Below are 26,431 nucleotides of genomic sequence, written 5' to 3'. Positions count from 1 at the left end.
GGTTGAAAATTTTTTGGGTCATGAAATTCTGTAAAATTACGGCTGTTCTATATCTCTCACTGTGAACCACATATTGATATGGAATTTTTTTCTCTTATACACTTTGTTTTTCTCAATTATAAACTATAGTTATTTTGTGCACAGACCTAAAAAGGTAGAAGATATAACGGGTTGAAAATTTTTTGGGTCATGAAATTCTGTAAAATTATGGCCGTTCTATATCTCCCACTGTGAACCACGTATTTGTATGGAATTTTATTCTCTTATACACTTTGTTTTTCTCAATGATAAACTATAGTTATTTTGTGCACAGCTCTAAAATGGTAGAAGATATAAAGGGTTGAAAATTTTTTGGGTCATGAAATTCTGTAAAATTATGGCCGTTCTATATCTCCCACTGTGAACCACGCATTGGTATGGAAATTTATTCTCTTATACACTTTGTTTTTCTCAATTATAAACTATAGTTATTTTGTGCACAGCTCTAAAATGGTAGAAGATATAAAGGGTTGAAAATTTTTTGGGTCATGAAATTCTGTAAAATTATGGCCGTTCTATATCTCCCACTGTGAACCACGTATTGGTATGGAATTTTATTCTCTTATACACTTTGTTTTTCTCAATTATAAACTATAGTTATTTTGTGCACAGCTCTAAAATGGTAGAAGATATAATGGGTTGAAAATTTTTTGGGTCATGAAATTCTGTAAAATTACGGCTGTTCTATATCTCTCACTGTGAACCACATATTGATATGGAATTTTTTCTCTTATACACTTTGTTTTTCTCAATTATAAACTATAGTTATTTTGTACACAGCTCTAAAATGGTAGAAGATATAAAGGGTTGAAATTTTTTTGGGTCATGAAATTCTGTAAAATTACGGCTGTTCTATATCTCTCACTGTAAACCACATATTGATATGGAATTTTTTTTTCTTATACACTTTGTTTTTCTCAATTATAAACTATAGTTATTTTGTGCCCAGCTCTAAAATGGTAGAAGATTTAAAGGGTTGAAAATTTTTTGGGTCATGAAATTCTGTAAAATTACGGCTGTTCTATATCTCTCACTGTAAACCACATATTGATATGGAATTTTTTTTTCTTATACACTTTGTTTTTCTCAATTATAAACTATAGTTATTTTGTGCCCAGCTCTAAAATGGTAGAAGATTTAAAGGGTTGAAAATTTTTTGGGTCATGAAATTCTGTAAAATTACGGCTGTTCTATATCTCTCACTGTGAACCACATATTGATATGGAATTTTTTTCTCTTATACACTTTGTTTTTCTCAATTATAAACTATAGTTATTTTGTGCACAGACCTAAAAAGGTAGAAGATATAACGGGTTGAAAATTTTTTGGGTCATGAAATTCTGTAAAATTATGGCCGTTCTATATCTCCCACTGTGAACCACGTATTTGTATGGAATTTTATTCTCTTATACACTTTGTTTTTCTCAATGATAAACTATAGTTATTTTGTGCACAGCTCTAAAATGGTAGAAGATATAAAGGGTTGAAAATTTTTTGGGTCATGAAATTCTGTAAAATTATGGCCGTTCTATATCTCCCACTGTGAACCACGCATTGGTATGGAAATTTATTCTCTTATACACTTTGTTTTTCTCAATTATAAACTATAGTTATTTTGTGCACAGCTCTAAAATGGTAGAAGATATAAAGGGTTGAAAATTTTTTGGGTCATGAAATTCTGTAAAATTATGGCCGTTCTATATCTCCCACTGTGAACCACGTATTGGTATGGAATTTTATTCTCTTATACACTTTGTTTTTCTCAATTATAAACTATAGTTATTTTGTGCACAGCTCTAAAATGGTAGAAGATATAATGGGTTGAAAATTTTTTGGGTCATGAAATTCTGTAAAATTACGGCTGTTCTATATCTCTCACTGTGAACCACATATTGATATGGAATTTTTTCTCTTATACACTTTGTTTTTCTCAATTATAAACTATAGTTATTTTGTACACAGCTCTAAAATGGTAGAAGATATAAAGGGTTGAAATTTTTTTGGGTCATGAAATTCTGTAAAATTACGGCTGTTCTATATCTCCCACTGTGAACCACATATTGATATGGATTTTTTTTCTCTTATACACTTTGTTTTCCTCAATGATAAACTGTAGTTATTTTGTGCACAGATCTAAAAAGGTAGAAGATATAAAGGGTTGAAAATTTTTTGGGTCATGAAATTCTGTAAAATTACGGCTGTTCTATATCTCTCACTGTGAACCACATATTGATATGGAATTTTTTTCTCTTATACACTTTGTTTTTCTCAATTATAAACTGTAGTTATTTTGTGCACAGATCTATAATTGTAGAGGATATAAAGGGTTGAAAATTTTTTGGGTCATGAAATTCTGTAAAATTATGGCCGTTCTATATCTCTCACTGTGAACCTCGTATTGGTATGGAATTTTATTCTCTTATACACTTTGTTTTTCTCAATTATAAACTATAGTTATTTTGTGCACAGCTCTAAAATGGTAGAAGATATAAAGGGTTGAAAATTTTTTGGGTCATGAAATTCTGTAAAATTATGGCCGTTCTATATCTCCCACTGTGAACCACGCATTGGTATGGAATTTTATTCTCTTATACACTTTCTTTTTCTAAATTATAAACTATAGTTATTTTGTGCACAGCTCTAAAATGGTAGAAGATATAAAGGGTTGAAAATTTTTTGGGTCATGAAATTCTGTAAAATTATGGCCGTTCTATATCTCCCACTGTGAACCACGTATTTGTATGGGTGGGCGAATATTTTAATTGGTTAAAATCATATTAATTATTAAATAATTATAATAATACGGACAGATGATAAAACATATGTGTGATATATTAAATGTAAAAAAATATTGAAGCTAGAGGGTTTTGTTTTATATTCATATAGCGTTATGTTCTTTTGACTGCCTTAACCCATGTTGTTGAGAAAAGAAATAAAATAATAAGAATTCATCATTGTAGTGGTTGTTCTTATTTCTCTTAGTGAATCAACTCCTTCAGCTTCAGGTGTGGGGTTCGAGGTAGATCAAATTGGTAAGAGGCAGATAAAGTTGATCAGAGGCAGATAAAATTATATTGCAAAGAAAAGGAAACGAATTGAACATTGAAAAATAGTGAAGAGTTGTCGTATAAACTAATTGATTTGCGTGGAAGTAATAGCAATTCAGATTGTTCATCGGCCGTAAGTAAAACTCAGTTATATACTACATTGGTTTAATTTATTTGCAAATATGACGTCATTAAGAGAAATTGATAGAATTAACAAAAATATTGGCAATGCTACCATTAACGTTATTCGAGCACTCCACTTATTAATTTTTGAGTGCGTAGGGAATCGACAAAAAAGAGCTAGACTCAGAAAATTTGAAGGATTTAGTTTTTTGTTGGATTCAGAAGAATATAAGGTCAAACTTAAATTCATACATGAAAATTTAACTGATTGTGACCTTACACTAATCTGCAATATTCTTAACATTGACCATGACGGAAATGCGGACGAACTATCCAAACGTATTTGTACAAGACTAATGAATTTAGAAAATTTAAAAATATTAAATGAAGAGGTTAATGAGCAAGAAGATGAAGATACTGAAGAGCAAGATGTAAAAGAAGAAGAAAATAAAGAAGATAAAGAAAGAAGTAATTCAGAGTGGTGTTACCATCCCAAATTTTTATTAAGAGATATAGAAGATTCTATTCGTCCTTTCACCGGTAGTGACAATTACACCGCTAATCGGTGGATTAAAGAATTTGAAGATATGAGGAAATTATTGAAATGGAACGATTTGGAAACTTTTATATATGCCAAGAAATCGATAAAAGGATTTGCAAAAACAGTAATTAATTGTGAGCCGAATGTAAACAGTTGGGTTAATTTGAAGAGGGTCTTAAGAGCTTAATTTCCAACTACGATAAATAGTGCTACTCTACATCAGATGTTAGTTAACAGAAAAATGAAAAAAGAAGAGACACTTAAAGAATACTTTTGTCACATGCGCGAACTGGCAGGAAGGGGTAGTATCGAAGATGATGCATTAATTAAATATACAATCGACGGCATCAATGATGACATTAGAAACAAAGTAGTACTTTTTGGCTGCTCTACAGTTGCAGAGTTTAAGAAAAAAATTGATATTTATGAAGAAATTAAGTCAAGCAGAAAGTACATCAAGAGAAATATCAATCGTTAGAATTCAAGAAATTTCCAGTCAATGCAGGAAAGAAGAGTGAAAAATGCAGGTACTACGGGTGTGGCGAATGTTGTTTGATGTTACAACTGCGGGAAAATGGGTCATGTTTCTTCAGCATGCACGGCTCCGAAACGAGAACCTAATTCCTGTTTCAAATGCGGATCTCAAGGACATCAAAGAAAGGACTGTCCAAGATTACGTCCCACATCGAGAAAGCTCACGGAAGGTACTACGCATAAGGAGATTGGCTGGATTGCAGAGAGCTCATCGTTAGCACCAACCTACGAAGTAAAAATTAAGCTAGAGGTAAACGACGTAGAAATTAGCGCTACTTTAGACAGTGGTAGCCCAATTTCTCTAATTTCTGAACATATTTTGCCTGTCAATGTTATTATAAGTCCGTATACGCGTAAATTTCAATTTGAAGGAGTCAATAAAAGTAAATTAAATATATTAGGAGAGCTTAAACAAAATGTATCGGTTAATTCAATTAAAATTCCAATTACTTTCTATGTTGTTCCGGAAAATACTATAAATTCTATCTGTTTATTAGGTCGGGATTTTCTTTCATATGATGGACTGCAGGTTAAGTTTCAGGGTAATAATGTTTGTATTGATGTTAAAAGAACATTAGTTGAAGAACCGATAGGTGAATGTATTTCTGATATTTTAAATATTGATATTTCCAATAACGTAAAACTTAATGAACCTGATTTGGATATAAATAATGAATTATCATTAGAAATTCAAAGTAAAGTTAAAAATATTATTAAAGAAAATTATAATGATGTTGAAAAACCTAAAGAGCCCGTAACAAATTTAGAGCTAGCACTCACAGTTAAACCCGATTGTCACTTGGGGTATTTAGTGGATGGTGAAGGGATTTGTCCCTCCACAGCAAATGTTGCTGCAGTTGCAAATTACCCAATACCCAAAAATTTTCGCGAATTGCATAGCTTCTTAGGACTAATTTCTTATTTCCGAAAATTTATTCATAACTTTGCTATTTTTTTTTTTTTTTTTTTTTTTTTTTTTTTTTTTTTTTTTTTTTTTTTTGCGCATCAACAGCTGAGGTCATTAGCGCCCGGAGCTTTTTCCAGTGCACTGCCGGCCTCCGGACAGTGTTCTCTCGTTACAGACAACACTGTCCATCACCGGACAGTGAGCTGTAAGAAGCTCCTAGGAAGAGAAAATCTAAGGGTCAGCTGCTGGATTCGAACCCGGGACCTCCGCGTGGGAATCCAGTATGCTAACCTCATAGCTAATCCCTACCCTTTGCTATTGTCGCCCAGCCACTGTATAAGTTGTTGAAATCTAAAATCAATTTCGTATGGTCCGAAGAAGAATCAAATTGTTTTGAGCGACTTAAGAATTTCGAAATATCAGAGCCGCTGTTAGCTATTTATTCACCCACTGCACTTACTGAGTTGCACTGTGATGCAAGTGCACAAGGCTATGGTTCGATCCTTGTGCAGAAACAGTTCGACAATAAATGTTATCCAATGCGTACTGCTAACGCTTATGAAGTTATTAAATGGCAAGCATGCTACTCGTTTTTTTCCCAATACCACAAGCCAGTTAAGTTAGTTTTCGATGGGGGTTCTGGCTTCAATTCCAATAAATTTACTAAATTCCATAAAAGTTCACCTGTGAACATGAAACCGTGGTTACCTAATAGTTAGCCAATTGCAGACTATTGAACTTATTTGTTTTAAATTTGCTTAATTTTTCAAACTTAATGTTTTGTACTTTTCTAATTTCTGTTTTGGATTCTAATGTTATTGTTATTTATTTTCATAATTTTAATTTTGCTAAGAATTACTGTTTGATTGTGAGACCAATCAAGGTCAGGTTGGACGAGCTGTGGGCGAATATTTTAATTGGTTAAAATCATATTAATTATTAAATAATTATAATAATACGGACAGATGATAAAACATATGTGTGATATATTGAATGTAAAAAAATATTGAAGCTAGAGGGTTTTGTTTTATATTCATATAGCGTTGTGTTCTTTTGACTGCCTTAACCCATGTTGTTGAGAAAAGAAATAAAATAATAAGAATTCATCATTGTAGTGGTTGTTCTTATTTCTCTTAGTGAATCAACTCCTTCATATGGAATTTTGTTCTCTTATACACATTGTTTTTCTCAATTATAAACTGTAGTTATTTTGTGCACATACCTAAAAAGGTAGAAGATATAAAGGGTTGAAAATTTTTTGGGTCATGAAATTCTGTAAAATTATGGCCGTTCTATATCTCCCACTGTGAACCACGTATTTGTATGGAATTTTATTCTCTTATACACTTTGTTTTTCTCAATTATAAACTATACTTATTTTGTGCACAGCTCTAAAATGGTAGAAGATATAAAGGGTTGAAAAATTTTTGGGTCATGATATTCTGTAAAATAACGGCTGTTCTATATCTCTCACTGTGAACCACATATTGATATGGAATTTTTCTCTCTTATACACTTTGTTTTTCTCAATTATAAACTATAATTATTTTGTACACAGATCTAAAAAGGTAGAAGATATAAAGGGTTGAAAATATTTTGGGTCATGAAATTCTGTAAAATTATGGCCGTTCTATATCTCCCACTGTGAACCACGTATTTATATGGAATTTTATTCTCTTATACACTTTGTTTTTCTCAATTATAAACTATAGTTATTTTGAGCACAGCTCTAAAATGGTAGAAGATATAAAGGGTTGACAAATTTTTGGGTCATGAAATTCTGTAAAATTATGGCCGTTCTATATCTCCCACTGTGAACCACGTATTGGTATGGAATTTTATTCTCTTATACACTTTGTTTTTCTCAATTATAAACTATAGTTATTTTGTGCACAGCTCTGAAATGGTAGAAGATATAAAGGGTTGAAAATTTTTTGGGTCATGAAATTCTGTAAAATTACGGCTGTTCTATATCTCCCACTGTGAACCACATATTGATATGGAATTTTTTTCTCTTATACACTTTGTTTTCCTCAATTATAAACTGTAGTTATTTTGTGCACAGATCTAAAAAGGTAGAAGATATAAAGGGTTGAAAATTTTTTGGGTCATGAAATTCTGTAAAATTATGGCCGTTCTATATCTCTCACTGCGAACCTCGTATTGGTATGGAATTTTGATCTCTTATACACTTTGTTTTTCTCAATTATAAACTGTAGTTATTTTGTGCACAGACCTAAAAAGGTAGAAGATATAAAGAGTTGAAAATTTTTTGGGTCATGAAATTCTGTAAAATTATGGCCGTTCTATATCTCCCACTGTGAACCACGTATTGGTATGGAATTTTATTCTCTTATACACTTTGTTTTTCTCAATTATAAACTATAGTTATTTTGTGCACAGCTCTGAGATGGTAGAAGATATAAAGGGTTGAAAATTTTTTGGGTCATGAAATTCTGTAAAATTACGGCTGTTCTATATCTCCCACTGTGAACCACATATTGATATGGATTTTTTTTCTCTTATACACTTTGTTTTCCTCAATTATAAACTGTAGTTATTTTGTGCACAGATCTAAAAAGGTAGAAGATATAAAGGGTTGAAAATTTTTTGGGTCATGAAATTCTTTATAATTATGGCCGTTCTATATCTCTCACTGTGATCCTCGTATTGGTATGGAATTTTGTTCTCTTATACACTTTGTTTTTCTCAATTATAAACTATACTTATTTTGTGCACAGCTCTAAAATGGTAGAAGATATAAAGGGTTGAAAAATTTTTGGGTCATGATATTCTGTAAAATAACGGCTGTTCTATATCTCTCACTGTGAACCACATATTGATATGGAATTTTTCTCTCTTATACACTTTGTTTTTCTCAATTATAAACTATAATTATTTTGTACACAGATCTAAAAAGGTAGAAGATATAAAGGGTTGAAAATATTTTGGGTCATGAAATTCTGTAAAATTATGGCCGTTCTATATCTCCCACTGTGAACCACGTATTTATATGGAATTTTATTCTCTTATACACTTTGTTTTTCTCAATTATAAACTATAGTTATTTTGAGCACAGCTCTAAAATGGTAGAAGATATAAAGGGTTGACAAATTTTTGGGTCATGAAATTCTGTAAAATTATGGCCGTTCTATATCTCCCACTGTGAACCACGTATTGGTATGGAATTTTATTCTCTTATACACTTTGTTTTTCTCAATTATAAACTATAGTTATTTTGTGCACAGCTCTGAAATGGTAGAAGATATAAAGGGTTGAAAATTTTTTGGGTCATGAAATTCTGTAAAATTACGGCTGTTCTATATCTCTCACTGTGATCCTCGTATTGGTATGGAATTTTGTTCTCTTATACACTTTGTTTTTCTCAATTATAAACTATACTTATTTTGTGCACAGCTCTAAAATGGTAGAAGATATAAAGGGTTGAAAAATTTTTGGGTCATGATATTCTGTAAAATAACGGCTGTTCTATATCTCTCACTGTGAACCACATATTGATATGGAATTTTTCTCTCTTATACACTTTGTTTTTCTCAATTATAAACTATAATTATTTTGTACACAGATCTAAAAAGGTAGAAGATATAAAGGGTTGAAAATATTTTGGGTCATGAAATTCTGTAAAATTATGGCCGTTCTATATCTCCCACTGTGAACCACGTATTTATATGGAATTTTATTCTCTTATACACTTTGTTTTTCTCAATTATAAACTATAGTTATTTTGAGCACAGCTCTAAAATGGTAGAAGATATAAAGGGTTGACAAATTTTTGGGTCATGAAATTCTGTAAAATTATGGCCGTTCTATATCTCCCACTGTGAACCACGTATTGGTATGGAATTTTATTCTCTTATACACTTTGTTTTTCTCAATTATAAACTATAGTTATTTTGTGCACAGCTCTGAAATGGTAGAAGATATAAAGGGTTGAAAATTTTTTGGGTCATGAAATTCTGTAAAATTACGGCTGTTCTATATCTCCCACTGTGAACCACATATTGATATGGAATTTTTTTCTCTTATACACTTTGTTTTCCTCAATTATAAACTGTAGTTATTTTGTGCACAGATCTAAAAAGGTAGAAGATATAAAGGGTTGAAAATTTTTTGGGTCATGAAATTCTGTAAAATTATGGCCGTTCTATATCTCTCACTGCGAACCTCGTATTGGTATGGAATTTTGATCTCTTATACACTTTGTTTTTCTCAATTATAAACTGTAGTTATTTTGTGCACAGACCTAAAAAGGTAGAAGATATAAAGAGTTGAAAATTTTTTGGGTCATGAAATTCTGTAAAATTATGGCCGTTCTATATCTCCCACTGTGAACCACGTATTGGTATGGAATTTTATTCTCTTATACACTTTGTTTTTCTCAATTATAAACTATAGTTATTTTGTGCACAGCTCTGAGATGGTAGAAGATATAAAGGGTTGAAAATTTTTTGGGTCATGAAATTCTGTAAAATTACGGCTGTTCTATATCTCCCACTGTGAACCACATATTGATATGGAATTTTTTTCTCTTATACACTTTGTTTTTCTCAATTATAAACTATAGTTATTTTGTGCACAGCTCTGAGATGGTAGAAGATATAAAGGGTTGAAAATTTTTTGGGTCATGAAATTCTGTAAAATTACGGCTGTTCTATATCTCCCACTGTGAACCACATATTGATATGGAATTTTTTTTCTCTTATACACTTTGTTTTCCTCAATTATAAACTGTAGTTATTTTGTGCACAGATCTAAAAAGGTAGAAGATATAAAGGGTTGAAAATTTTTTGGGTCATGAAATTCTTTATAATTATGGCCGTTCTATATCTCTCACTGTGATCCTCGTATTGGTATGGAATTTTGTTCTCTTATACACTTTGTTTTTCTCAATTATAAACTGTAGTTATTCTGTGCACAGACCTAAAAAGGTAGAAGATATAAAGGGTTGAAAATTTTTTGGGTCATGAAATTCTGTAAAATTATGGCCGTTCTATATCTCTCACTGTGAACCTCGTATTGGTATGGAATTTTGTTCTCTTATACACTTTGTTTTTCTCAATTATAAACTGTTGTTATTTTGTGCACAGACCTAAAAAGGTAGAAGATATAAAGGGTTGAAAATTTTTGGGGTCATGAAGTTCTGTAAAATTATGGCCGTTCTATATCTCCCACTGTGTACCACGTATTGGTACGGAATTTTATTCTCTTATACACTTTGTTTTTCTCAATTATAAACTATAGTTATTTTGTGCACAGCTCTAAAATGGTAGAAGATATAAAGGGTTGAAAATTTTTTGGGTCATGAAATTCTGTAAAATTACGGCTGTTCTATATCTCTCACTGTGAACCACATATTGATTTTTTTGTCTTATACACTTTGTTTTTCTGAATTATAAACTGTATTTATTTTGTGCACAGATCTATAATTATAGAGGATATAAAGGGTTGAAAATTTTTTGGGTCATGAAATTCTGTAAAATTATGGCCGTTCTATATCTCCCACTGTGAACCACATATTGATATGGAGTTTTTTCTCTTATTCGCTATAATAAAATATATATATAATAAAAAAAGGTTAAGAACCACTGTAGTAGACGAAATCTCTTAGGACTTTCCCTACTAGTTCTTTTTGCGCTACTATCTCCTTTAGTCTCAATGATTGCAACGCAACCGAACAACAGGTAAGAGGCCGTTTCCTCCTCTTCCTGACACTATCTGCACAACAGTTCCGAGCTAATAAGCCCCCACCTTGTACAGATGCTTCCTGAACCTACCATTCCCTCTTAATAGGCTTGTAATCAAAGTAACTTTGATTTATACACAAGCACAGAGTAATTTCGGCTCTTTGTTTACACTGCCGAGGCATCACATAGTCACATCACCCAGTACTTTACAGGCTCTCTCCAGATTCAGTCTCCGAGAGCCGCACGAACTACACACCCTTGGTGATCTCCAGGACAGGTTCCAGGCCAATGAAAGGGGTGTTAGCTCCGTTCCTGGCCAGTTGATCGGCTATTTCATTCCCCTTAATCAATAAATATTTATGTTTTACCAAATTTCTGGAGCGATAATACAAGAAATAACTTTAGGTGAACTTATAAACATTTTTAAACTAGTATATTAGGAATAATTACAGAGTTTGGTACATCCTAAATTTTGTTTTGAACAGATTTTAAGGTTACTGCTCGCTATATTAAAGAAATAGGTGAACTTAAACGTGGTCGTACTTCCTTTAAAACATTGAAAAAGTACGTACAATGCGCTTGCAGACTAATGAGAATTTAAGCAGTATAACTATGTAGCTGACATCGCTGGCTTATCAGAAGAAACGCTATTTAGGCACGATGTACGTGAATAGTCAAGTATAAGTAAGCTTTGTTCAAGATGAATATCGCAAAAAATGTTTAAAAACGTTCAAAATAAAAAGAATTTAATTGAGTTTTTTTCTGTACTCTAATTTTTTACTGGCGGATGTAACATGGGTGAACTCGCTTACAGAATGAATTGTCAGAATGAAAAAGCAATCAAATGAATGAATAAAACTCAGTGACGCACCAAAAGAAAAGAAGTTAATTTCATCTGCCACAGGCTAGTGTTTTCTGGGATGAAAATAAAAAGGGATTTTCTTTATTGAATTCCCTGCTAAGGGTAAACAAAAAAAAATACAGCTGAAAACCCAACTGGACCAAATGGATGAAAAAAAAGATGCAAAAGAGGGAGGCCTGGTTTTGTAGGATTACAAAAAGAAAACATTGTAATAAAATCATCTTTTTCTTCAGGACAATACCCATGGGTTTACAGGGGCGTTGAGGGAAACTGAATGATTTGAAGGAACAATTGGAATCCCCATCTATTCACCATATTCAGCATGCTTTGGCTTTTATCCATTCTGAAATTTTAGACTGGAAAATTGAAAAAGATTTTGATTCAAATTGAGACCATTTTTTTTTGGTTTCTCATTTTCTCTCTTAGTTAAGGAAAATATTGCGAACTTGTCAGTCATTTAATTTCAAATTTTCTTCAAAAAAAAAAGTATCCGTTTTGAGATACCCTGGTATCGAAAAATTGGTTTTCGGAAAATGGTCTCTGTGCTTGTGTGAACTAAAGAACTGAAAAATTACCGGAAGTTGAAACTCTATATTTTGATTACGTCGCAACAGGTGACCTCAGACTGTAGCGATTCAGGAATCCTCTATCGGAAGTTTCCCTTTTACCTTTTTAGATTTTTCACTCTTTTTTGACTTCCTTTAAATTTTTCCCGATTTCTTTTTTTTTTAAACTTATGGTGGCCTATAAATTTTCATGTGTACAATTTTTTTTTGCCACTTAATTCGATTAAAAACTTTTTCCTTAAATAACCATTTGACTAAAATTGTTTGATTTTGTATATTTTCCTGAAAAGGTGAAAAGCCACCGCGCTAAAAAAAATAAATAAACCCCGGGAAAATGTTTTAAATAAAAATTACTGGTATTTAGGTGGATAGACACTGTATGAACATTAAACAAAATTTGTGGGAAACATTTATAAATAATTACGGAAAAAATAGTTAACCAAATATTGGTTCATTACTGCCAGAATGGTTTTTCTGGTTCAGAAACAATTAGTAATGATTATCAAAATAAAATTACAAAGTAAATCCATAATACAATTATTATTGTAATGATTTCGCTCGCAATGGATCAAATGCATTATTACAAAGAAAAACCGCAAATTGCAACTCAATTTATTTGGGTATTTCAAAGCCAGAACATAATTCCTAAAATGGTTAGGCTGGCCACTGATTAGTACATTGTACGGTTGGTTAATTAGTTTTATGCTGACAAAACTGCATTAGTGTAACGGAAATTTTGTGCACCACATTCATTATGCTTTCAATTTATGAAATTAAAGCTTTTGTTGTATTATCAATTTATTAACATTTCAAATTTTTGCTTGTTGGTTAAAATAACCAAATCAGTAAAATATTTCAACGGTTTTTTTTTTCTCGTATTTTTAACGTGGAAAATTTTTATAAATTTAGTTTCACTTAAGTACATTAGTGAAAAAAATGGAATATGAACTGTGTTTGTTAACCGAACCTAACGTGCCAGACTTGCACTCAAAACTGCGTTTAGATTGATGCACTTTGATGTTATTTAATTTGTTGCAGTAACTTTAATTTATCGAACACCTTTCCAAGATAGACGCGAAGTGTTCATTTCGTTTAAGTGGATAATCAAGAATATCTTGTTGTTGTAAAATCGTTTGACTTGGATACAGTTTATAGTTGTTGAAGATTTAAATGGAGTCTACACCGTCATTTTTCAGCCCCGATATGGGTTCAAAGTCAATATCCTTATTAAAACTGTCCGGTAGGACAGTTGTATAAGGGTTGATCATCAAAAACTGCACGAAAAAGCGTAACGTTGAAAAACACCCAACTTTGACAATTTTTTTTCTCTTTTTCTATAAAAGATAAAATTCCCAAATTTTCTTTAAAATGTAGGGCAAATCCTCCTTTATAACTGTAATTTTTTTGCAACAACATAGATATTATAGATTTCGAGAAAAAAGTTGCTGAAAATGAGCAAAAACGGCATTTTCAAAAATGGTTGTTGTTCTTGTTGTTGTTACCTTTTTTGTAAACTACGTAGCGTCTAAACGCGTGAACCGATTTTCATGAATGAGGTGTCATTCGATTCGGAATTTTATGTAGATGTGCCTTTTGGGGGTCAAAGACGCTGTACATCGAATGGGAGAGGAGTTAGCCCCCTTTATGTAAGGCCCCTTCCAAAATTATTATTTCTAATTTCTCTGTAAATCTTGGCCCGATTTTGATAAAATTTGGTAGGATCATAGGGTTATGGCTTCCCTACGTAACATTAAAACGACATTCTGCTCTTACACTTGTTAAGAGGAAGTATAGCAATCGTTTCAAATTATCGAGACGTGAACCGATTTTCATGAATGAAGTGTCATTCAAATCGAAATTTTGTTCAGACTTGTACTTTAAAAGTCTCGACGCTATGCCTCATAAGGAGGGTAGTTTGCCCCACCTAAATAATAGACAAAAAGAAAAATCTATCCAAAAGGTACAAAAATCTCCTTAACAAAAACTTACAGTTTAAAATGTTAAGTATAAGGGTTGATTAAACGCCAAAATGCACACAAATCAGCAGGTAACCAACATTTCATTCATACTTCATTGATATTATTTAAGTAATTTTACAGCATTAATTTTTTAGAATTTATTAGATGTCACAGACCCTTATGCTGGCCAGTTCATTCATAATCTGTGACATCTAATAAATTCTAAAAATGTGAAGGAAAAGTTAATGCAGTAAAATTACTTAAATTTTTATAACTAATTATGTTGATATTACTCACCTTTTATTATTATATCAAAAAACTTATAATGAATGAAATGGCCAGCTCTAATAAATTCTAAAAAAAATGAACTGGCCAGCATAAGGGTCTGTGACATTTAATAAATTCTAAAAAAAATGAACTGGACAGCATAAGGGTCTGTGACATCTAATAAATTCTAAAAAATTTAAAAAAAAGTTAATGTAGTAAAATTACTTAAATAATATCAATGAAGTATGAATGAAATGTTGGTTACCTGCTGATTTGTGTGCATTTTGGCGTTTTATCAACCCTTATACTTAACATTTTAAACTGTAAGTTTTTGTTAAGGAGATATATACGGGTACTAAAAAACATAAACATGAATTTATGTACCAATGTTGGTGATAAGAGAATGTTTAAGCAGTAAACTAAGTTTAAAATTATGAGGCAATCAAATATGTGATGAAATAATTGTACAGATGATTTAGTTGAAGAGTCTATAACTAATAATTATAGTTATGATAAAAAAAAAATGAAAATAAAAAATAGTAATAATATTTAATGACAACATTCGTTTATATTTTATGACGTATGTCGTTAGCTAAATTCTTTGAGGTTATAAATAATAAATTCTGATTGATGACTTCTACCATTTAAATAAATATCATAAAGGTTACATATAAGTTTTATATTTATACTTTCACATTTATTTAATATTTTATGAAAATAATTTCGACCAAAATTTAAAAATAGCGCGTAGGCCAATAATAGAAGCTACAGCTACTTTATATGTGCGCAATAGGGTTCTAAAGATATAATAAACAAATGGCAAATTTTGTAAATATAAATAGAGAAATCGTATTTCATAGCCTAGAAAATATTTTAGCCACATTAATGTTTGGTGTTAAAACAGTTCAGAGTTCAATTTGTGAAGAGATTTGGTTGATTTAGATAAACGGTCTTCGAGAATTTTTATGTGGCGTTACGAAAAGAATAGAAAGATATGCAATATATTTAATGTCTTTGTGGAGGAAGGAAATGAAACTTAGAATGAGCATGTTGTTAATTGCGACGGTGTTGACAAGAATATCTGTTATACGAGTTGATGTATATTTGGCGTAAAAGATGCATTTAAAAGTTGGGGACATTGTGGAAGAACGGTTATGGAAAAGAATGAAGGGTTGTAAAGAAATAACTGGCTGGTTGTCTAATCTAGAAGTGCAGAAGTGTAAATTCCGTCTATCCGTTGTGTCTATTAAGCTATGTACTATCTGACAATCCTTACAGACCAAATTGTTTGAGGCATTCAACCTGATTTGATTGGTCGGCTATGCGAAACGTTCATTTTCCAGCGTTCTTTTACGTATCGTAAGCCACTCCTCAGGAGGAAGTGGACTAGCCACTATTTCAGGGATCTTGGCGTACCTGCGGTGATCCTTGCCCCTTGAACCTCAAACACTCGCACAGTATACCTCTTAGATTAGATTAAATTTGGGTGGCCTCAAGGCCTGCGCCACCGCGACCCCTATGGATCTATTGTGGCTCCCCGGCTTTAGAGCTCACCCTCCAGACCCATCCGTTTAATCAGACTCTTAATTCTAGAGAGTGGCTCCTGGGTAAAGCTCTCAGGCCTTGGTTTTTCCTCCCCGAGAAGTAACATCCTTAGCCATACGAGCCCCTCACACTGACACAACACGTACAGTGCCGTTTCTTCCTCTTCCTGACAGAACCTACAAAGGCTATCATCTGCCAGGCCCATGCGATGCATGTGCTTTCTGAGCCTGCAGTGGCCCGTTAATAGGCCTACAATTATCCTTATAGCCCCACGGCCTTGACGGATTAATTCTGCGGTCAGCCTCGGCGAATAGCCTCTGATGAACTCCTTCGCCTGTCGCAGCCCAGTGGTGGCAAGCCACCACTCCTGAGCCTTACTCTGCACCCATACATTGATGGCCCGCAGACTTAACACATTTCGAAACCCCAAAGCAGGGCTCCGGGCCAACGAAGTGTCCCGCAGAGCCTTCCCGGGCCAATAAATCTGCCACTTCGTTCCCCTTGTGTCCTGAATGACCATGTACCCTAACTAGAAAGACCATATTCTGGTCACTAATTTCCTTCAGGGCACCCAGACAGTCCCAAACCAGCCTTGAATTGACCTGGTAGGAACTAATTGCCCGTAGAGCAGCCTGACTATCCGAGAAAATTACGACCTTAGAGTTAATAATTCTTCGCCCCTTAATCCCGGTAGCACAGAACCTAATTGCAGCTAGCTCAGCCTGAAAAACTGTAGCTAGTTTTCCTAGGCTAACCGAAAAGCTACATTTCGGTTTCGCCCCGTACACTCCCGCTCCTACTCCCTCCTCCAACTTGGAGCCATCTGTGTACCACATTGAATCTCCCACAACTAGGGGTCCACTTTTCCAAGCCTCCCGGTCCCCAATACAGACTTTGAAAGGCTTGTTGTATACCTCTTACAGCTCACTATTCGGTAGAAGACATTGTTATCTTTAACGAGGTATCTCTGTTTTCTCACTGGAGACCAAAATTAAGTAACAAAAAAAAAAGCTTAGATGTTAATGTGCCTCCTAAAGATAAATAGATTAAGTGTTTTGAACTCCCGTTAAAAAATTATGGGATAGATTCATGTTGAACAAAATATAGATATTTTTCGCTTTTGAAACCGTGCTAACAGTGCCGGGAAGTGTTGTTCGAAACATCACTCTTTTATGAGAAATGTGTTTATTCTTCCGACTACGGGAAATAACTAAATCAGCTCTTATTCCACGCATTCTAACGTTATTGGAAGCTGATTGGATGAAGAATGACGCAGATGTTTCTAGCTCATTCCTTCTCAGACTCTCTCTTTGATAACATTGAGCAGACTCTTTGGTTACCCTTAATGGGCCTTTCTTAATGAAACTGGCTCTATTTTTCTCTGTAAAGTGAAATTAAGCTCATAAGGCATGATTTTAGTACATTCTAAAGACTTCATTATGATTAATAAAATAAAATATAAAAGAATCGTTTCTTTCTGATGTTTTCAATTGATGAGGAGTGAATCATTTTACAGCCTGATGATGTGATAACAGTATTTTTCTGTTTTTGTTTTTTTTAAAGCTCCCTACGAGTGTAATTGCTGAAAAATTTAGAAAAAAAACTGGTCGGTTATTTCTTAATTTTGACTGAATGTTTCCATTTAAAAGTGGTTATTCTACCTTAACATCTTGAATGAAGCACTTTACGTCACTAACAGTATTACCTTTTTCCATTTCTCTCTATATTGAGGGCGTCTTTGAAGATACCATCCTAATTTTGGACAGCAAGTTAACCTTCCTCTAGTCACACACTGGAGAAAGTGAATTCTGTTAAACTGACTACAATACTACTTTTCTCTCTATTCTTAGGCGTCAACCACAAAACCTCCTCTATCAATTGGTCATCAGGCCCAATATTTACTTTAGGCCCCTGATCTGTAATTGTGTCATCAAGAAACTGCAGACTTCACAGAAATAATGTGACTGAAATCCTGTAGCGGGAAGTGGATTAGCCACTTCTTCAGGGCACTTGGCATCCCTGCGGGTATCCCAGCCAAATAACATGAACATAAGCAACATATACTGTTACAACCCATTACATTTATACATAGTACACATAGGGCATAATCATTTGTACAAGGTGGGGCTCATTAGCTTAGAACCGTTGTGCAGATTGTGTCAGGAAGAGGAGGAATCGGCCTCTCACTTGCTGTTCGATTGCGTTACAATCGAGTGGTTGCGCTATGAGGAGATAGTAGCGCAAAAAGAACTAGTAGGGAAAGTCCTCAACCTCTTTAGATGAGGAGGTTTCATCTACTAGATCCAAAGGGGAAGGCACAATAAGCCTCTTTTGGTTGCGGTGCTGTGGGGAAAGGTCCCAACCCGATAATCTAATCTAATCTAATGCGACTGAATCTCCATGAAAAAGAAATTATAAGAACCGGTCTTTATAAGATAATTTAGCTCAAATGTTTAGTACATTGGACACCATATCAAAGTTTTCTAGAGTTCTAGGTCCCAGCTACCTGCCTTCAGATTTGGTTTTCATTTTGGTACTTCTTCTAGCTCACTATTCAGTGAAGATAACTTCCAATAATCCTCTCCTTTATCCTCTGCTTTTTCACACTACATTATACCTTCCAGCACCCACCTCACAACTTGCGATAATATCCCAATCGATCACTTACGGTTACATGAAATAACAGCTCATAAATTCTTCAGTAACACAGTTGTCCTTTTTCTCTTCATCGTGATTCTTCCTTCCTTCCTTAATAATGATTTTGTCACTTTTTATCTTGACAACGTCCTCTCCATACACTGAAATGATTTGGCGCTTGACTTTGGAAACGGAAATGATGATGCTCATCTTTTAACTTATTATTAATCTGATCATCATAGCATATTCAACGATTGTTACTATTCATTTCATCTCGTAATATTAACTCTTATTTATATTTTATATTGAATAAATATTCAAATTGTAGGCTTTGTAAGTGGGTTAAACAAGCATTCCACAAAATACGGACACTTTGTACAGCTGTCAAGAAGAAGGCGGAAATGAATAGACACATTTTTAAAAATAAAAATGTCACTTTATACGAAGGAGCGTGGACAAAGAATGTATGATTTAGTTTTAATTTTAAATCGAATGAGTTTAGCTTTAACGCTGAACATTATGTAGCGAGTATTTTTCTTAGACAACTAAACAAAAAATATGCATTAAAGAAATATAATATTTGTGTTTTTTAAAAAAGAGGCAAGCCAAAAAATGTCATTTTTTAAGTGCAATTAGTATGTTCCACATAATGAATGGCATACTTAATAAAAATGTACGTTAGACTATGCATTTACGAATTATATGTTTCACGTGTCTACATGGTCTTCATCGGAGTAATTAGTTTTTAATTTTATATGATTTAGTATGGGGGCCCACAACAATATTTAATCTCTTTTTATTTTTTGTTACAGGTAAGCTGGACTTTTGGTGCCACTGATCTTTTTCAACTTGGGAGGTAATGAATATGGTGATAATATTGTCTCCTTTTATATGAGGTAGTTGAATGCAGTTCCTGCACATCAGCATCTTTTTGTGAAATTATCATTTATTCATTTAAATAACCTTTTTTTAAAAAAATCTCACATAAGATAATCATTTATTTTATTTATTTAATGTTTTCTCTGGCTAAACGTTTAATTTTGGATAAACAGGTCAAGGAACAGTAATAAGACAGAAAACCCTGAATCCTACTTAGCACTTAGCGTCTTTTCTAATACAATATGTTTTAGATTTGTTCTTTGTCTTTGAGTAACAATTGGCTATATTCTTGTAAGTTATTTCAGAAAACTAATGTTGAAAATCTCTAGTAACATCCATGTAATGATAAAAGAACTTAATTTTTTCCTACAGTCAAACAGAAAAGGTCAGTTTTACCACACGTTTAAAGGTTCGGACAAATAATTCTTTGGCGTCCCAAAGAGCTTATTTCCGTTCTGTTATCTAGAACCAAAGTGGCTACAATTGATGATACTGTTAATGAAATTTAGATTTCTATGTATAGTTCAATTCTAATTATTTATTTCTATGTATACACGCACAAAAATAGGGTTTTCATATACAAGGGTCGTTTGAAAAGTCCGTGCAAAGTCAGAGAGATAGCACCACTGGCGCGTATCGAGGTTATGTTTAGTTAGTAGCATCTCTTGGAAGAACACACACCAAGTTTCAGCACAGATCGGTCTATTTCGTTGTGTTTGGCATTCGTTTGAATCGAGAAAGTCGAGTGATTTTCAAAAAATGGACGAAAAAGAATTTCGTGTGTTGATTAAACACTACTTTATGAAAGGCAAAACGCCTCAGGAGACTAAAGAGAAGCTTGATAAACATTATGGTGACTCTGCACCTTCGATTAGAACAGTTTATAAGTGGTTTCAAAATTTTCGGAGTGGCCATATGGGCAAAAGTGACGCTGAACGTTCTGGACGCCCTGTGGAGGTTACTACTCCAGAAATCATTGATAAAATCCATGATATGGTGATGGATGACAGAAGAGTGAAGGTGCGTGAGATTGCTAGTGCTGTGGGCATCTCGAATGAACGGGTACATAATATTTTGCATCAACATTTGGACATGACAAAGCTATCCGCAAGATGGGTACCGCTCACGCTTGACCAAAAACGAAATCGTGTGAAGTGTTGCAAGGACGGTTTGCAGCTGTTCCAGAAGAATCCGCAGGACTTTAAGCGTCGTTTCGTCACTGTGGATGAAACATGGATACATCACTACACTCCTGAGACCAAAGAATAATCTAAACAATAGGTTACCAAGAGGGAATCTGCGCCAAAAAAAAGGCGAAGACCGTTCCTTCGGCCGGAAAGATTATGGCGACTGTCTTTTGGGATTCGCAAGGAATAATCCTCATCGAGTATCTGGAAAAAGGTAAAACTATTACAGGTGCATATTATTCATCGTTATTGGACCGTTTGAAAACCGAGCTGCAAGAAAAACGCCCACGATTGGCCCACAAAAAAGTCCTTTTCCATGACGACAACGCACCAGCCCACACCTCAGCAGTTGTGGTCGCAAAATTAATGGAAATAGGGTTCCAACTCGTTGTTGAGTTGTTGTTTTATCTTAGTATCTTGACTGAATCCTCGCTGGTTCAATCCTAAATATTAGATTTCTTTCTTGCTCGTTTCCTCAGCGGTCTAATTTGCCATCCAGACTGTAGAAAGAGCTGTGATTCTTGACATATGATATAATTTTGAGCAAGATTAATGGGAGGTTAGCACAATGGCTGAACATCAGCCCTAAATTCATTTTCATCTTCACTTAGGAAGTCCATATTTACTGTAGAATGTACCTACAATTCGTTAATATTATCAGTGAAACAGCGACATTCAGTTTTACCCGTGGAATGCAGTAAATAATTTACTCAAGTATGATGACGAGTCATCAAGAAACAAGAGCTTGTGATTTATGAGCTAAATTTTGTGTTATCCTGTATCCTGCTCATTGAAGCTGAGACTGTGCTATCTGATTCTGGCTTTGAACTGGTTACCTTAGGAGAGATAAACGATAAGTCATATGGCTCAGATTAATTTCATCTACTTCCAAGTCTGACATAAAGTGAATTATGAAGTTTTCTTTGTGGCGTAACATCATATTTCCTGCTGGTTATTTAAACACCTGAATTATTAGTCTATATTCTGGGATATTAATGCAATGTATATAGGTGATATTAATCAGATTCTTTCGTTGCCTTGAAAAGAATCTTGTGTTTACATTTAGAGTATATAGAATCAACATTAAAGAATCCTAAAAGATTTGAGAATCCTAACCGCCTTCCATGCCAGACCACTTGCAACGAGCTGCATATACAAGTAAAATATAAACAAAATCTATGGAATAGTTTACTAGATATTTGAGTTTAAAGTTTTCAGTCTGTAAAACGGAAGCAAACTTTAACACTAAATATCTCGTATTCTGCTCGATAGATTTTTACGAAATTTTATACAATTATATATTAAAGTAGTCTCCTTATACAGGTAAAATCTAAATAAAATCTATCGAATAGTTTACTAGATATTTGAGTTTAAAGTTTTCAGTCTGTAAAACGGAAGCAAACTTTAACCCTAAATATCTCGCATTCTGCTCGATAGATTTTTACGAAATTTTATACAATTATATACTAAAGTAGTCTCCATACACAGGTAAAATATAAACAAAATCTATTGAGTAGTTTACTAGATATTTCCATTTAAAATTTTCATTCTGTAAAACGGAAGCAAACACTAAATATCTCGTATTCTGCTAGATAGATTTTTACGAAATTTTATCTAAACAAAATTTATCGAGTAGTTTACTAGATATTTACATTTAAAATTTTCATTCTGTAAAACGGAAGCAAACTTTAACACTAAATATCTCGTATTCTGCTCGATAGATTTTTACGAAATTTTATACAATTATATACTAAAGTAGTCTCCATATACAGGTAAAATCTAAACAAAATCTATCGAGTAGTTTACTAGATATTTCCATTTAAAATTTTCAGTCTATAAAACGGAAGCAAACTTTAACACTAAATATCTCGTATTCTGCTCGATAGATTTTTACGAAATTTTATACAATTATATACTAAAGTAGTCTCCATATACAGGTAAAATCTAAACAAAATCTATGGAATAGTTTACTAGATATTTGAGTTTAAAGTTTTCAGTATGTAAAACGGAAGCAAACTTTAACCCTGAATATCTCGTATTCTGCTCGATAGATTTTTACGAAATTTTATACAATTATATATTAAAGTAGTCTCCTTATACAGGTAAAATCTAAATAAAATCTATCGAATAGTTTACTAGATATTTGAGTTTAAAGTTTTCAGTCTGTAAAACGGAAGCAAACTTTAACCCTAAATATCTCGCATTCTGCTCGATAGATTTTTACGAAATTTTATACAATTATATACTAAAGTAGTCTCCATACACAGGTAAAATCTAAACAAAATTTATCGAGTAGTTTACTAGATATTTACATTTAAAATTTTCATTCTGTAAAACGGAAGCAAACTTTAACACTAAATATCTCGTATTCTGCTCGATAGATTTTTACGAAATTTTATACAATTATATACTAAAGTAGTCTCCATATACAGGTAAAATCTAAACAAAATCTATCGAGTAGTTTACTAGATATTTCCATTTAAAATTTTCATTCTGTAAAACGGACGCAAACTTTAACACTAAATATCTCGTATTCTGCTCGATAGATTTTTACGAAATTTTATACAATTATATACTAAAGTATTCTCCATATACAGGTAAAATCTAAACAAAATCTATCGAGTAGTTTACTAGATATTTGAGTTTAAAGTTTTCAGTCTGTAAAACGGAAGCAAACTTTAACCCTGAATATCTCGTTTTCAGCTTGATAGATTTTTACGAAATTTTATACAATTATATACTAAAGTAGTCTCCATATACAGGTAAAATCTAAACAAAATCTATCGAGTAGTTTACTAGATATTTGAGTTTAAAGTTTTCAGTCTGTAAAACGGAAGCAAACTTTAACCCTGAATATCTCGTTTTCAGCTTGATAGATTTTTACGAAATTTTATACAGTTATATACTAAAGTAGTCTCCATATACAGGTAAAATCTAAACAAAATCTATCGAGTAGTTTACTAGATATTTGAGTTTAAAGTTTTCAGTCTGTAAAACGGAAGCAAACTTTAACCCTGAATATCTCGTTTTCAGCTTGATAGATTTTTACGAAATTTTATACAGTTATATACTAAAGTAGTCTCCATATACAGGTAAAATCTAAACAAAATTTATCGAGTAGTTTACTAGATATTTCCATTTAAAATTTTCATTCTGTAAAACGGAAGCAAACTTTAACACTAAATATCTCGTATTCTGCTCGATAGATTTTTACGAAATTTTATACAATTATATACTAAAGTAGTCTCCATATACAGGTAAAATCTAAACAAAATCTATCGAGTAGTTTACTAGATATTTCCATTTAAAAGTTTTCATTCTGTAAAACGGAAGCAAACTTTAACACTAAATATCTCGTATTCTGCTCGATAGATTTTTACGAAATTTTATACAATTATATACTAAAGTAGTCTCCATATACTGGTAAAATCTAAACAAAATCTATCGAGTAGTTTACTAGATATTTCCATTTAAAATTTTCATTCTGTAAAACGGAAGCAAACTTTAACACTAAATATCTCGTATTCTGCTCGATAGATTTTTACGAAATTTTATACAATTATTTTTATTAAGCAATAGTTTCATTATATCTTGCTATGGTATTAAGTTAGTACCCTAACTAACAGTGAAGAGATCTTTTAAATGAATGCTTAGAGTTGCGGTTCCCGATGAATCCGCAACAGCAATTTTCTTCGGTAAATGTTTCGATTAAATTTGGAAGGTTTTTGTGCGTAAATAACAAAATTAATCTGCGATTTCTGTATTTCTTTTTAAGAGGAGTAAGAAAAATTATTGTGCGTTTGGAGTATTTGTCCGTAAAAGGCAAAGAGAAATTAAACTTCAAATATGCCTGATTTCAATACTTCCCTTTAGTAGGATGTCACCCTAATATCATGCAGTGAAACTCGGACAACTTCTTCCTGCCAAAATTTATTAAAATTGATCGTAGTTATTGATTATTATTGCGGGCCTTACTTAAGTGGGGCAAACTACTTAAGTGGCACAGTGTTGAGACTTTTAAAGTGCAAATCTGTACAAAATTTCGATTCGAATAACATTTAATTCATGAAAATCGGTTGACGCGTTGATAGTTTGAAACGATTGCTGTACTTCCTCTTAACAGGTGTAAGAGCAGATCGCCGCTTTAATGTTAGGTAGAGGGGTCCTAACCCTTTCATCCTACCAATTTTTATCAATGTCGGGCCAAGATTTCAGTGTAATTATTAATAATAATTTTGTGTTTGAAGTATTCAGTCTGCATACATACATGGGGATAATTCCTCATCCATTTGATGTACAGCGTCGAGACCCCCAAAAGGCACATCTATATGAAATTCCGAATCGAATGACACTTCATTCATGAAAATCGGTTCTCGCTACGCAGTTTACTAAAAAGGTAACAACAATAACAACAACAATTTCTGAAAATACCGTTTTTGCTCATTTTCGGCAGCTTATTTCTCGAAAGCTATTTCATCTATGTTGTTCCAAAAAAAAATTCAGTTATAAAGGAGGGTTTGCCCTTTATTTTAAAGAAAATTTGGGAATTTTATCGTAAAAGAGAAAAAAAATTGTCAAAGTTGGGTGTTTTCCAACGTTACGCTTTTTCGTGCACTTTTTGACGATCAACCCTTATACAACTGTCCTGCCTGGACAGTTTTAATAACAGTTTGCTGCGATTATGGATGCTGTTTACAACTAAAATAAAAGGACCCCTATTTAGAAGTTTGGTCCAAAATACCTTCTCTGATTCCCTCACTCGCCCATTAATATCAACAGTGTGTTCAGAGAATGTACATGTCTTGTATAATGTGTAAATTTGAATACGGGATGTGTGAATTAATACGTGCTTTGCCTGGGATCTACTCCATCGTACAATAACTGAAATCGTGTAAATGTACGGGATCGAGATGTCAGTACACAGTGTTAATCAGTATTATGTGCAACAAGAAGTGTCTAGTCCACTTCGCACTACGGTGAATGTGTTCCGCTAGAGAGTGGATGCTGGAAATGATCTAGAGATTATTTTGAGATCCTGTATAATTAATTGGTAAAAACAATCGTGATTCGAATATGACGCTCTCTTCCAATCAAATAGTTTTCTTCAAATCTGGAATATTGAATAATTAACATAATGAATCCCAGTTAGAGTTAAAAAGGTAGCAAAGCTTTAAATCACTCTTTAGCCTAACTTTCTCCTAGAACTATCTTGAGAGTCATTCCAATAAATAAAAGAGTTTTAGATTAAAGAAAGTCTATTGCATTTAACCAAAGAAAAGAAGAAAGATAATGAAAAATAAGTTTTTTTAAATTTAAAATTGGAACAATAGCGCTACAGACTAGTGTCTAAAGTTTTCAAGTAAGTTTGAACTGAATAAAAAGTTTTATCACTTGATAGTAGCAGCGTTAGTTTTAAAGGAAATAATTGAGAATAGTGAGATTGTTACAAAGCGACAGTGACACTAGACAGATTAGTTTAGACTTGAGCGAGCGTTTGGATAATTGAGTGCACTGCTTTTCAAAGTGGGTCGTCTGTTTCTATAAACAGGTTTACATCCTTCTACCTTCCAATACTTTTTTTATAAATATATATACAAACTATTTATTATAGACTGTCCTCTGTTCTCATCTTGC

General features: G+C 32.9%; 1 protein-coding gene across 1 annotated transcript in view; it reads left to right on the top strand.

The window, feature by feature from the left end:
* Nucleotides 1-19,660, top strand: part of LOC141458138 (CCR4-NOT transcription complex subunit 6-like) — a 506,547-nt gene extending 486,887 nt beyond the window's left edge. Inside the window, exon 6 of the mRNA XM_074135730.1 lies at nt 19,544-19,660. Within this exon, the coding sequence (XP_073991831.1) occupies nt 19,544-19,569 (26 nt within the window). The 3' untranslated portion in view covers nt 19,570-19,660. The remainder of the gene's footprint in view (nt 1-19,543) is intronic.
* The last annotated feature ends 6,771 nt before the right edge of the window (nt 19,661-26,431 follow it).

This window comes from Rhodnius prolixus, unplaced genomic scaffold, assembly GCF_049639745.1.
Source record: "Rhodnius prolixus isolate KJV_2025 unplaced genomic scaffold, Rpr scaffold_5, whole genome shotgun sequence".
In the NCBI taxonomy this organism is placed as follows: Eukaryota; Metazoa; Arthropoda; class Insecta; order Hemiptera; family Reduviidae; genus Rhodnius; species Rhodnius prolixus.
Note: the sequence above shows the minus strand (reverse complement) of the source record. Positions and strands in the feature narration are given on the sequence as shown.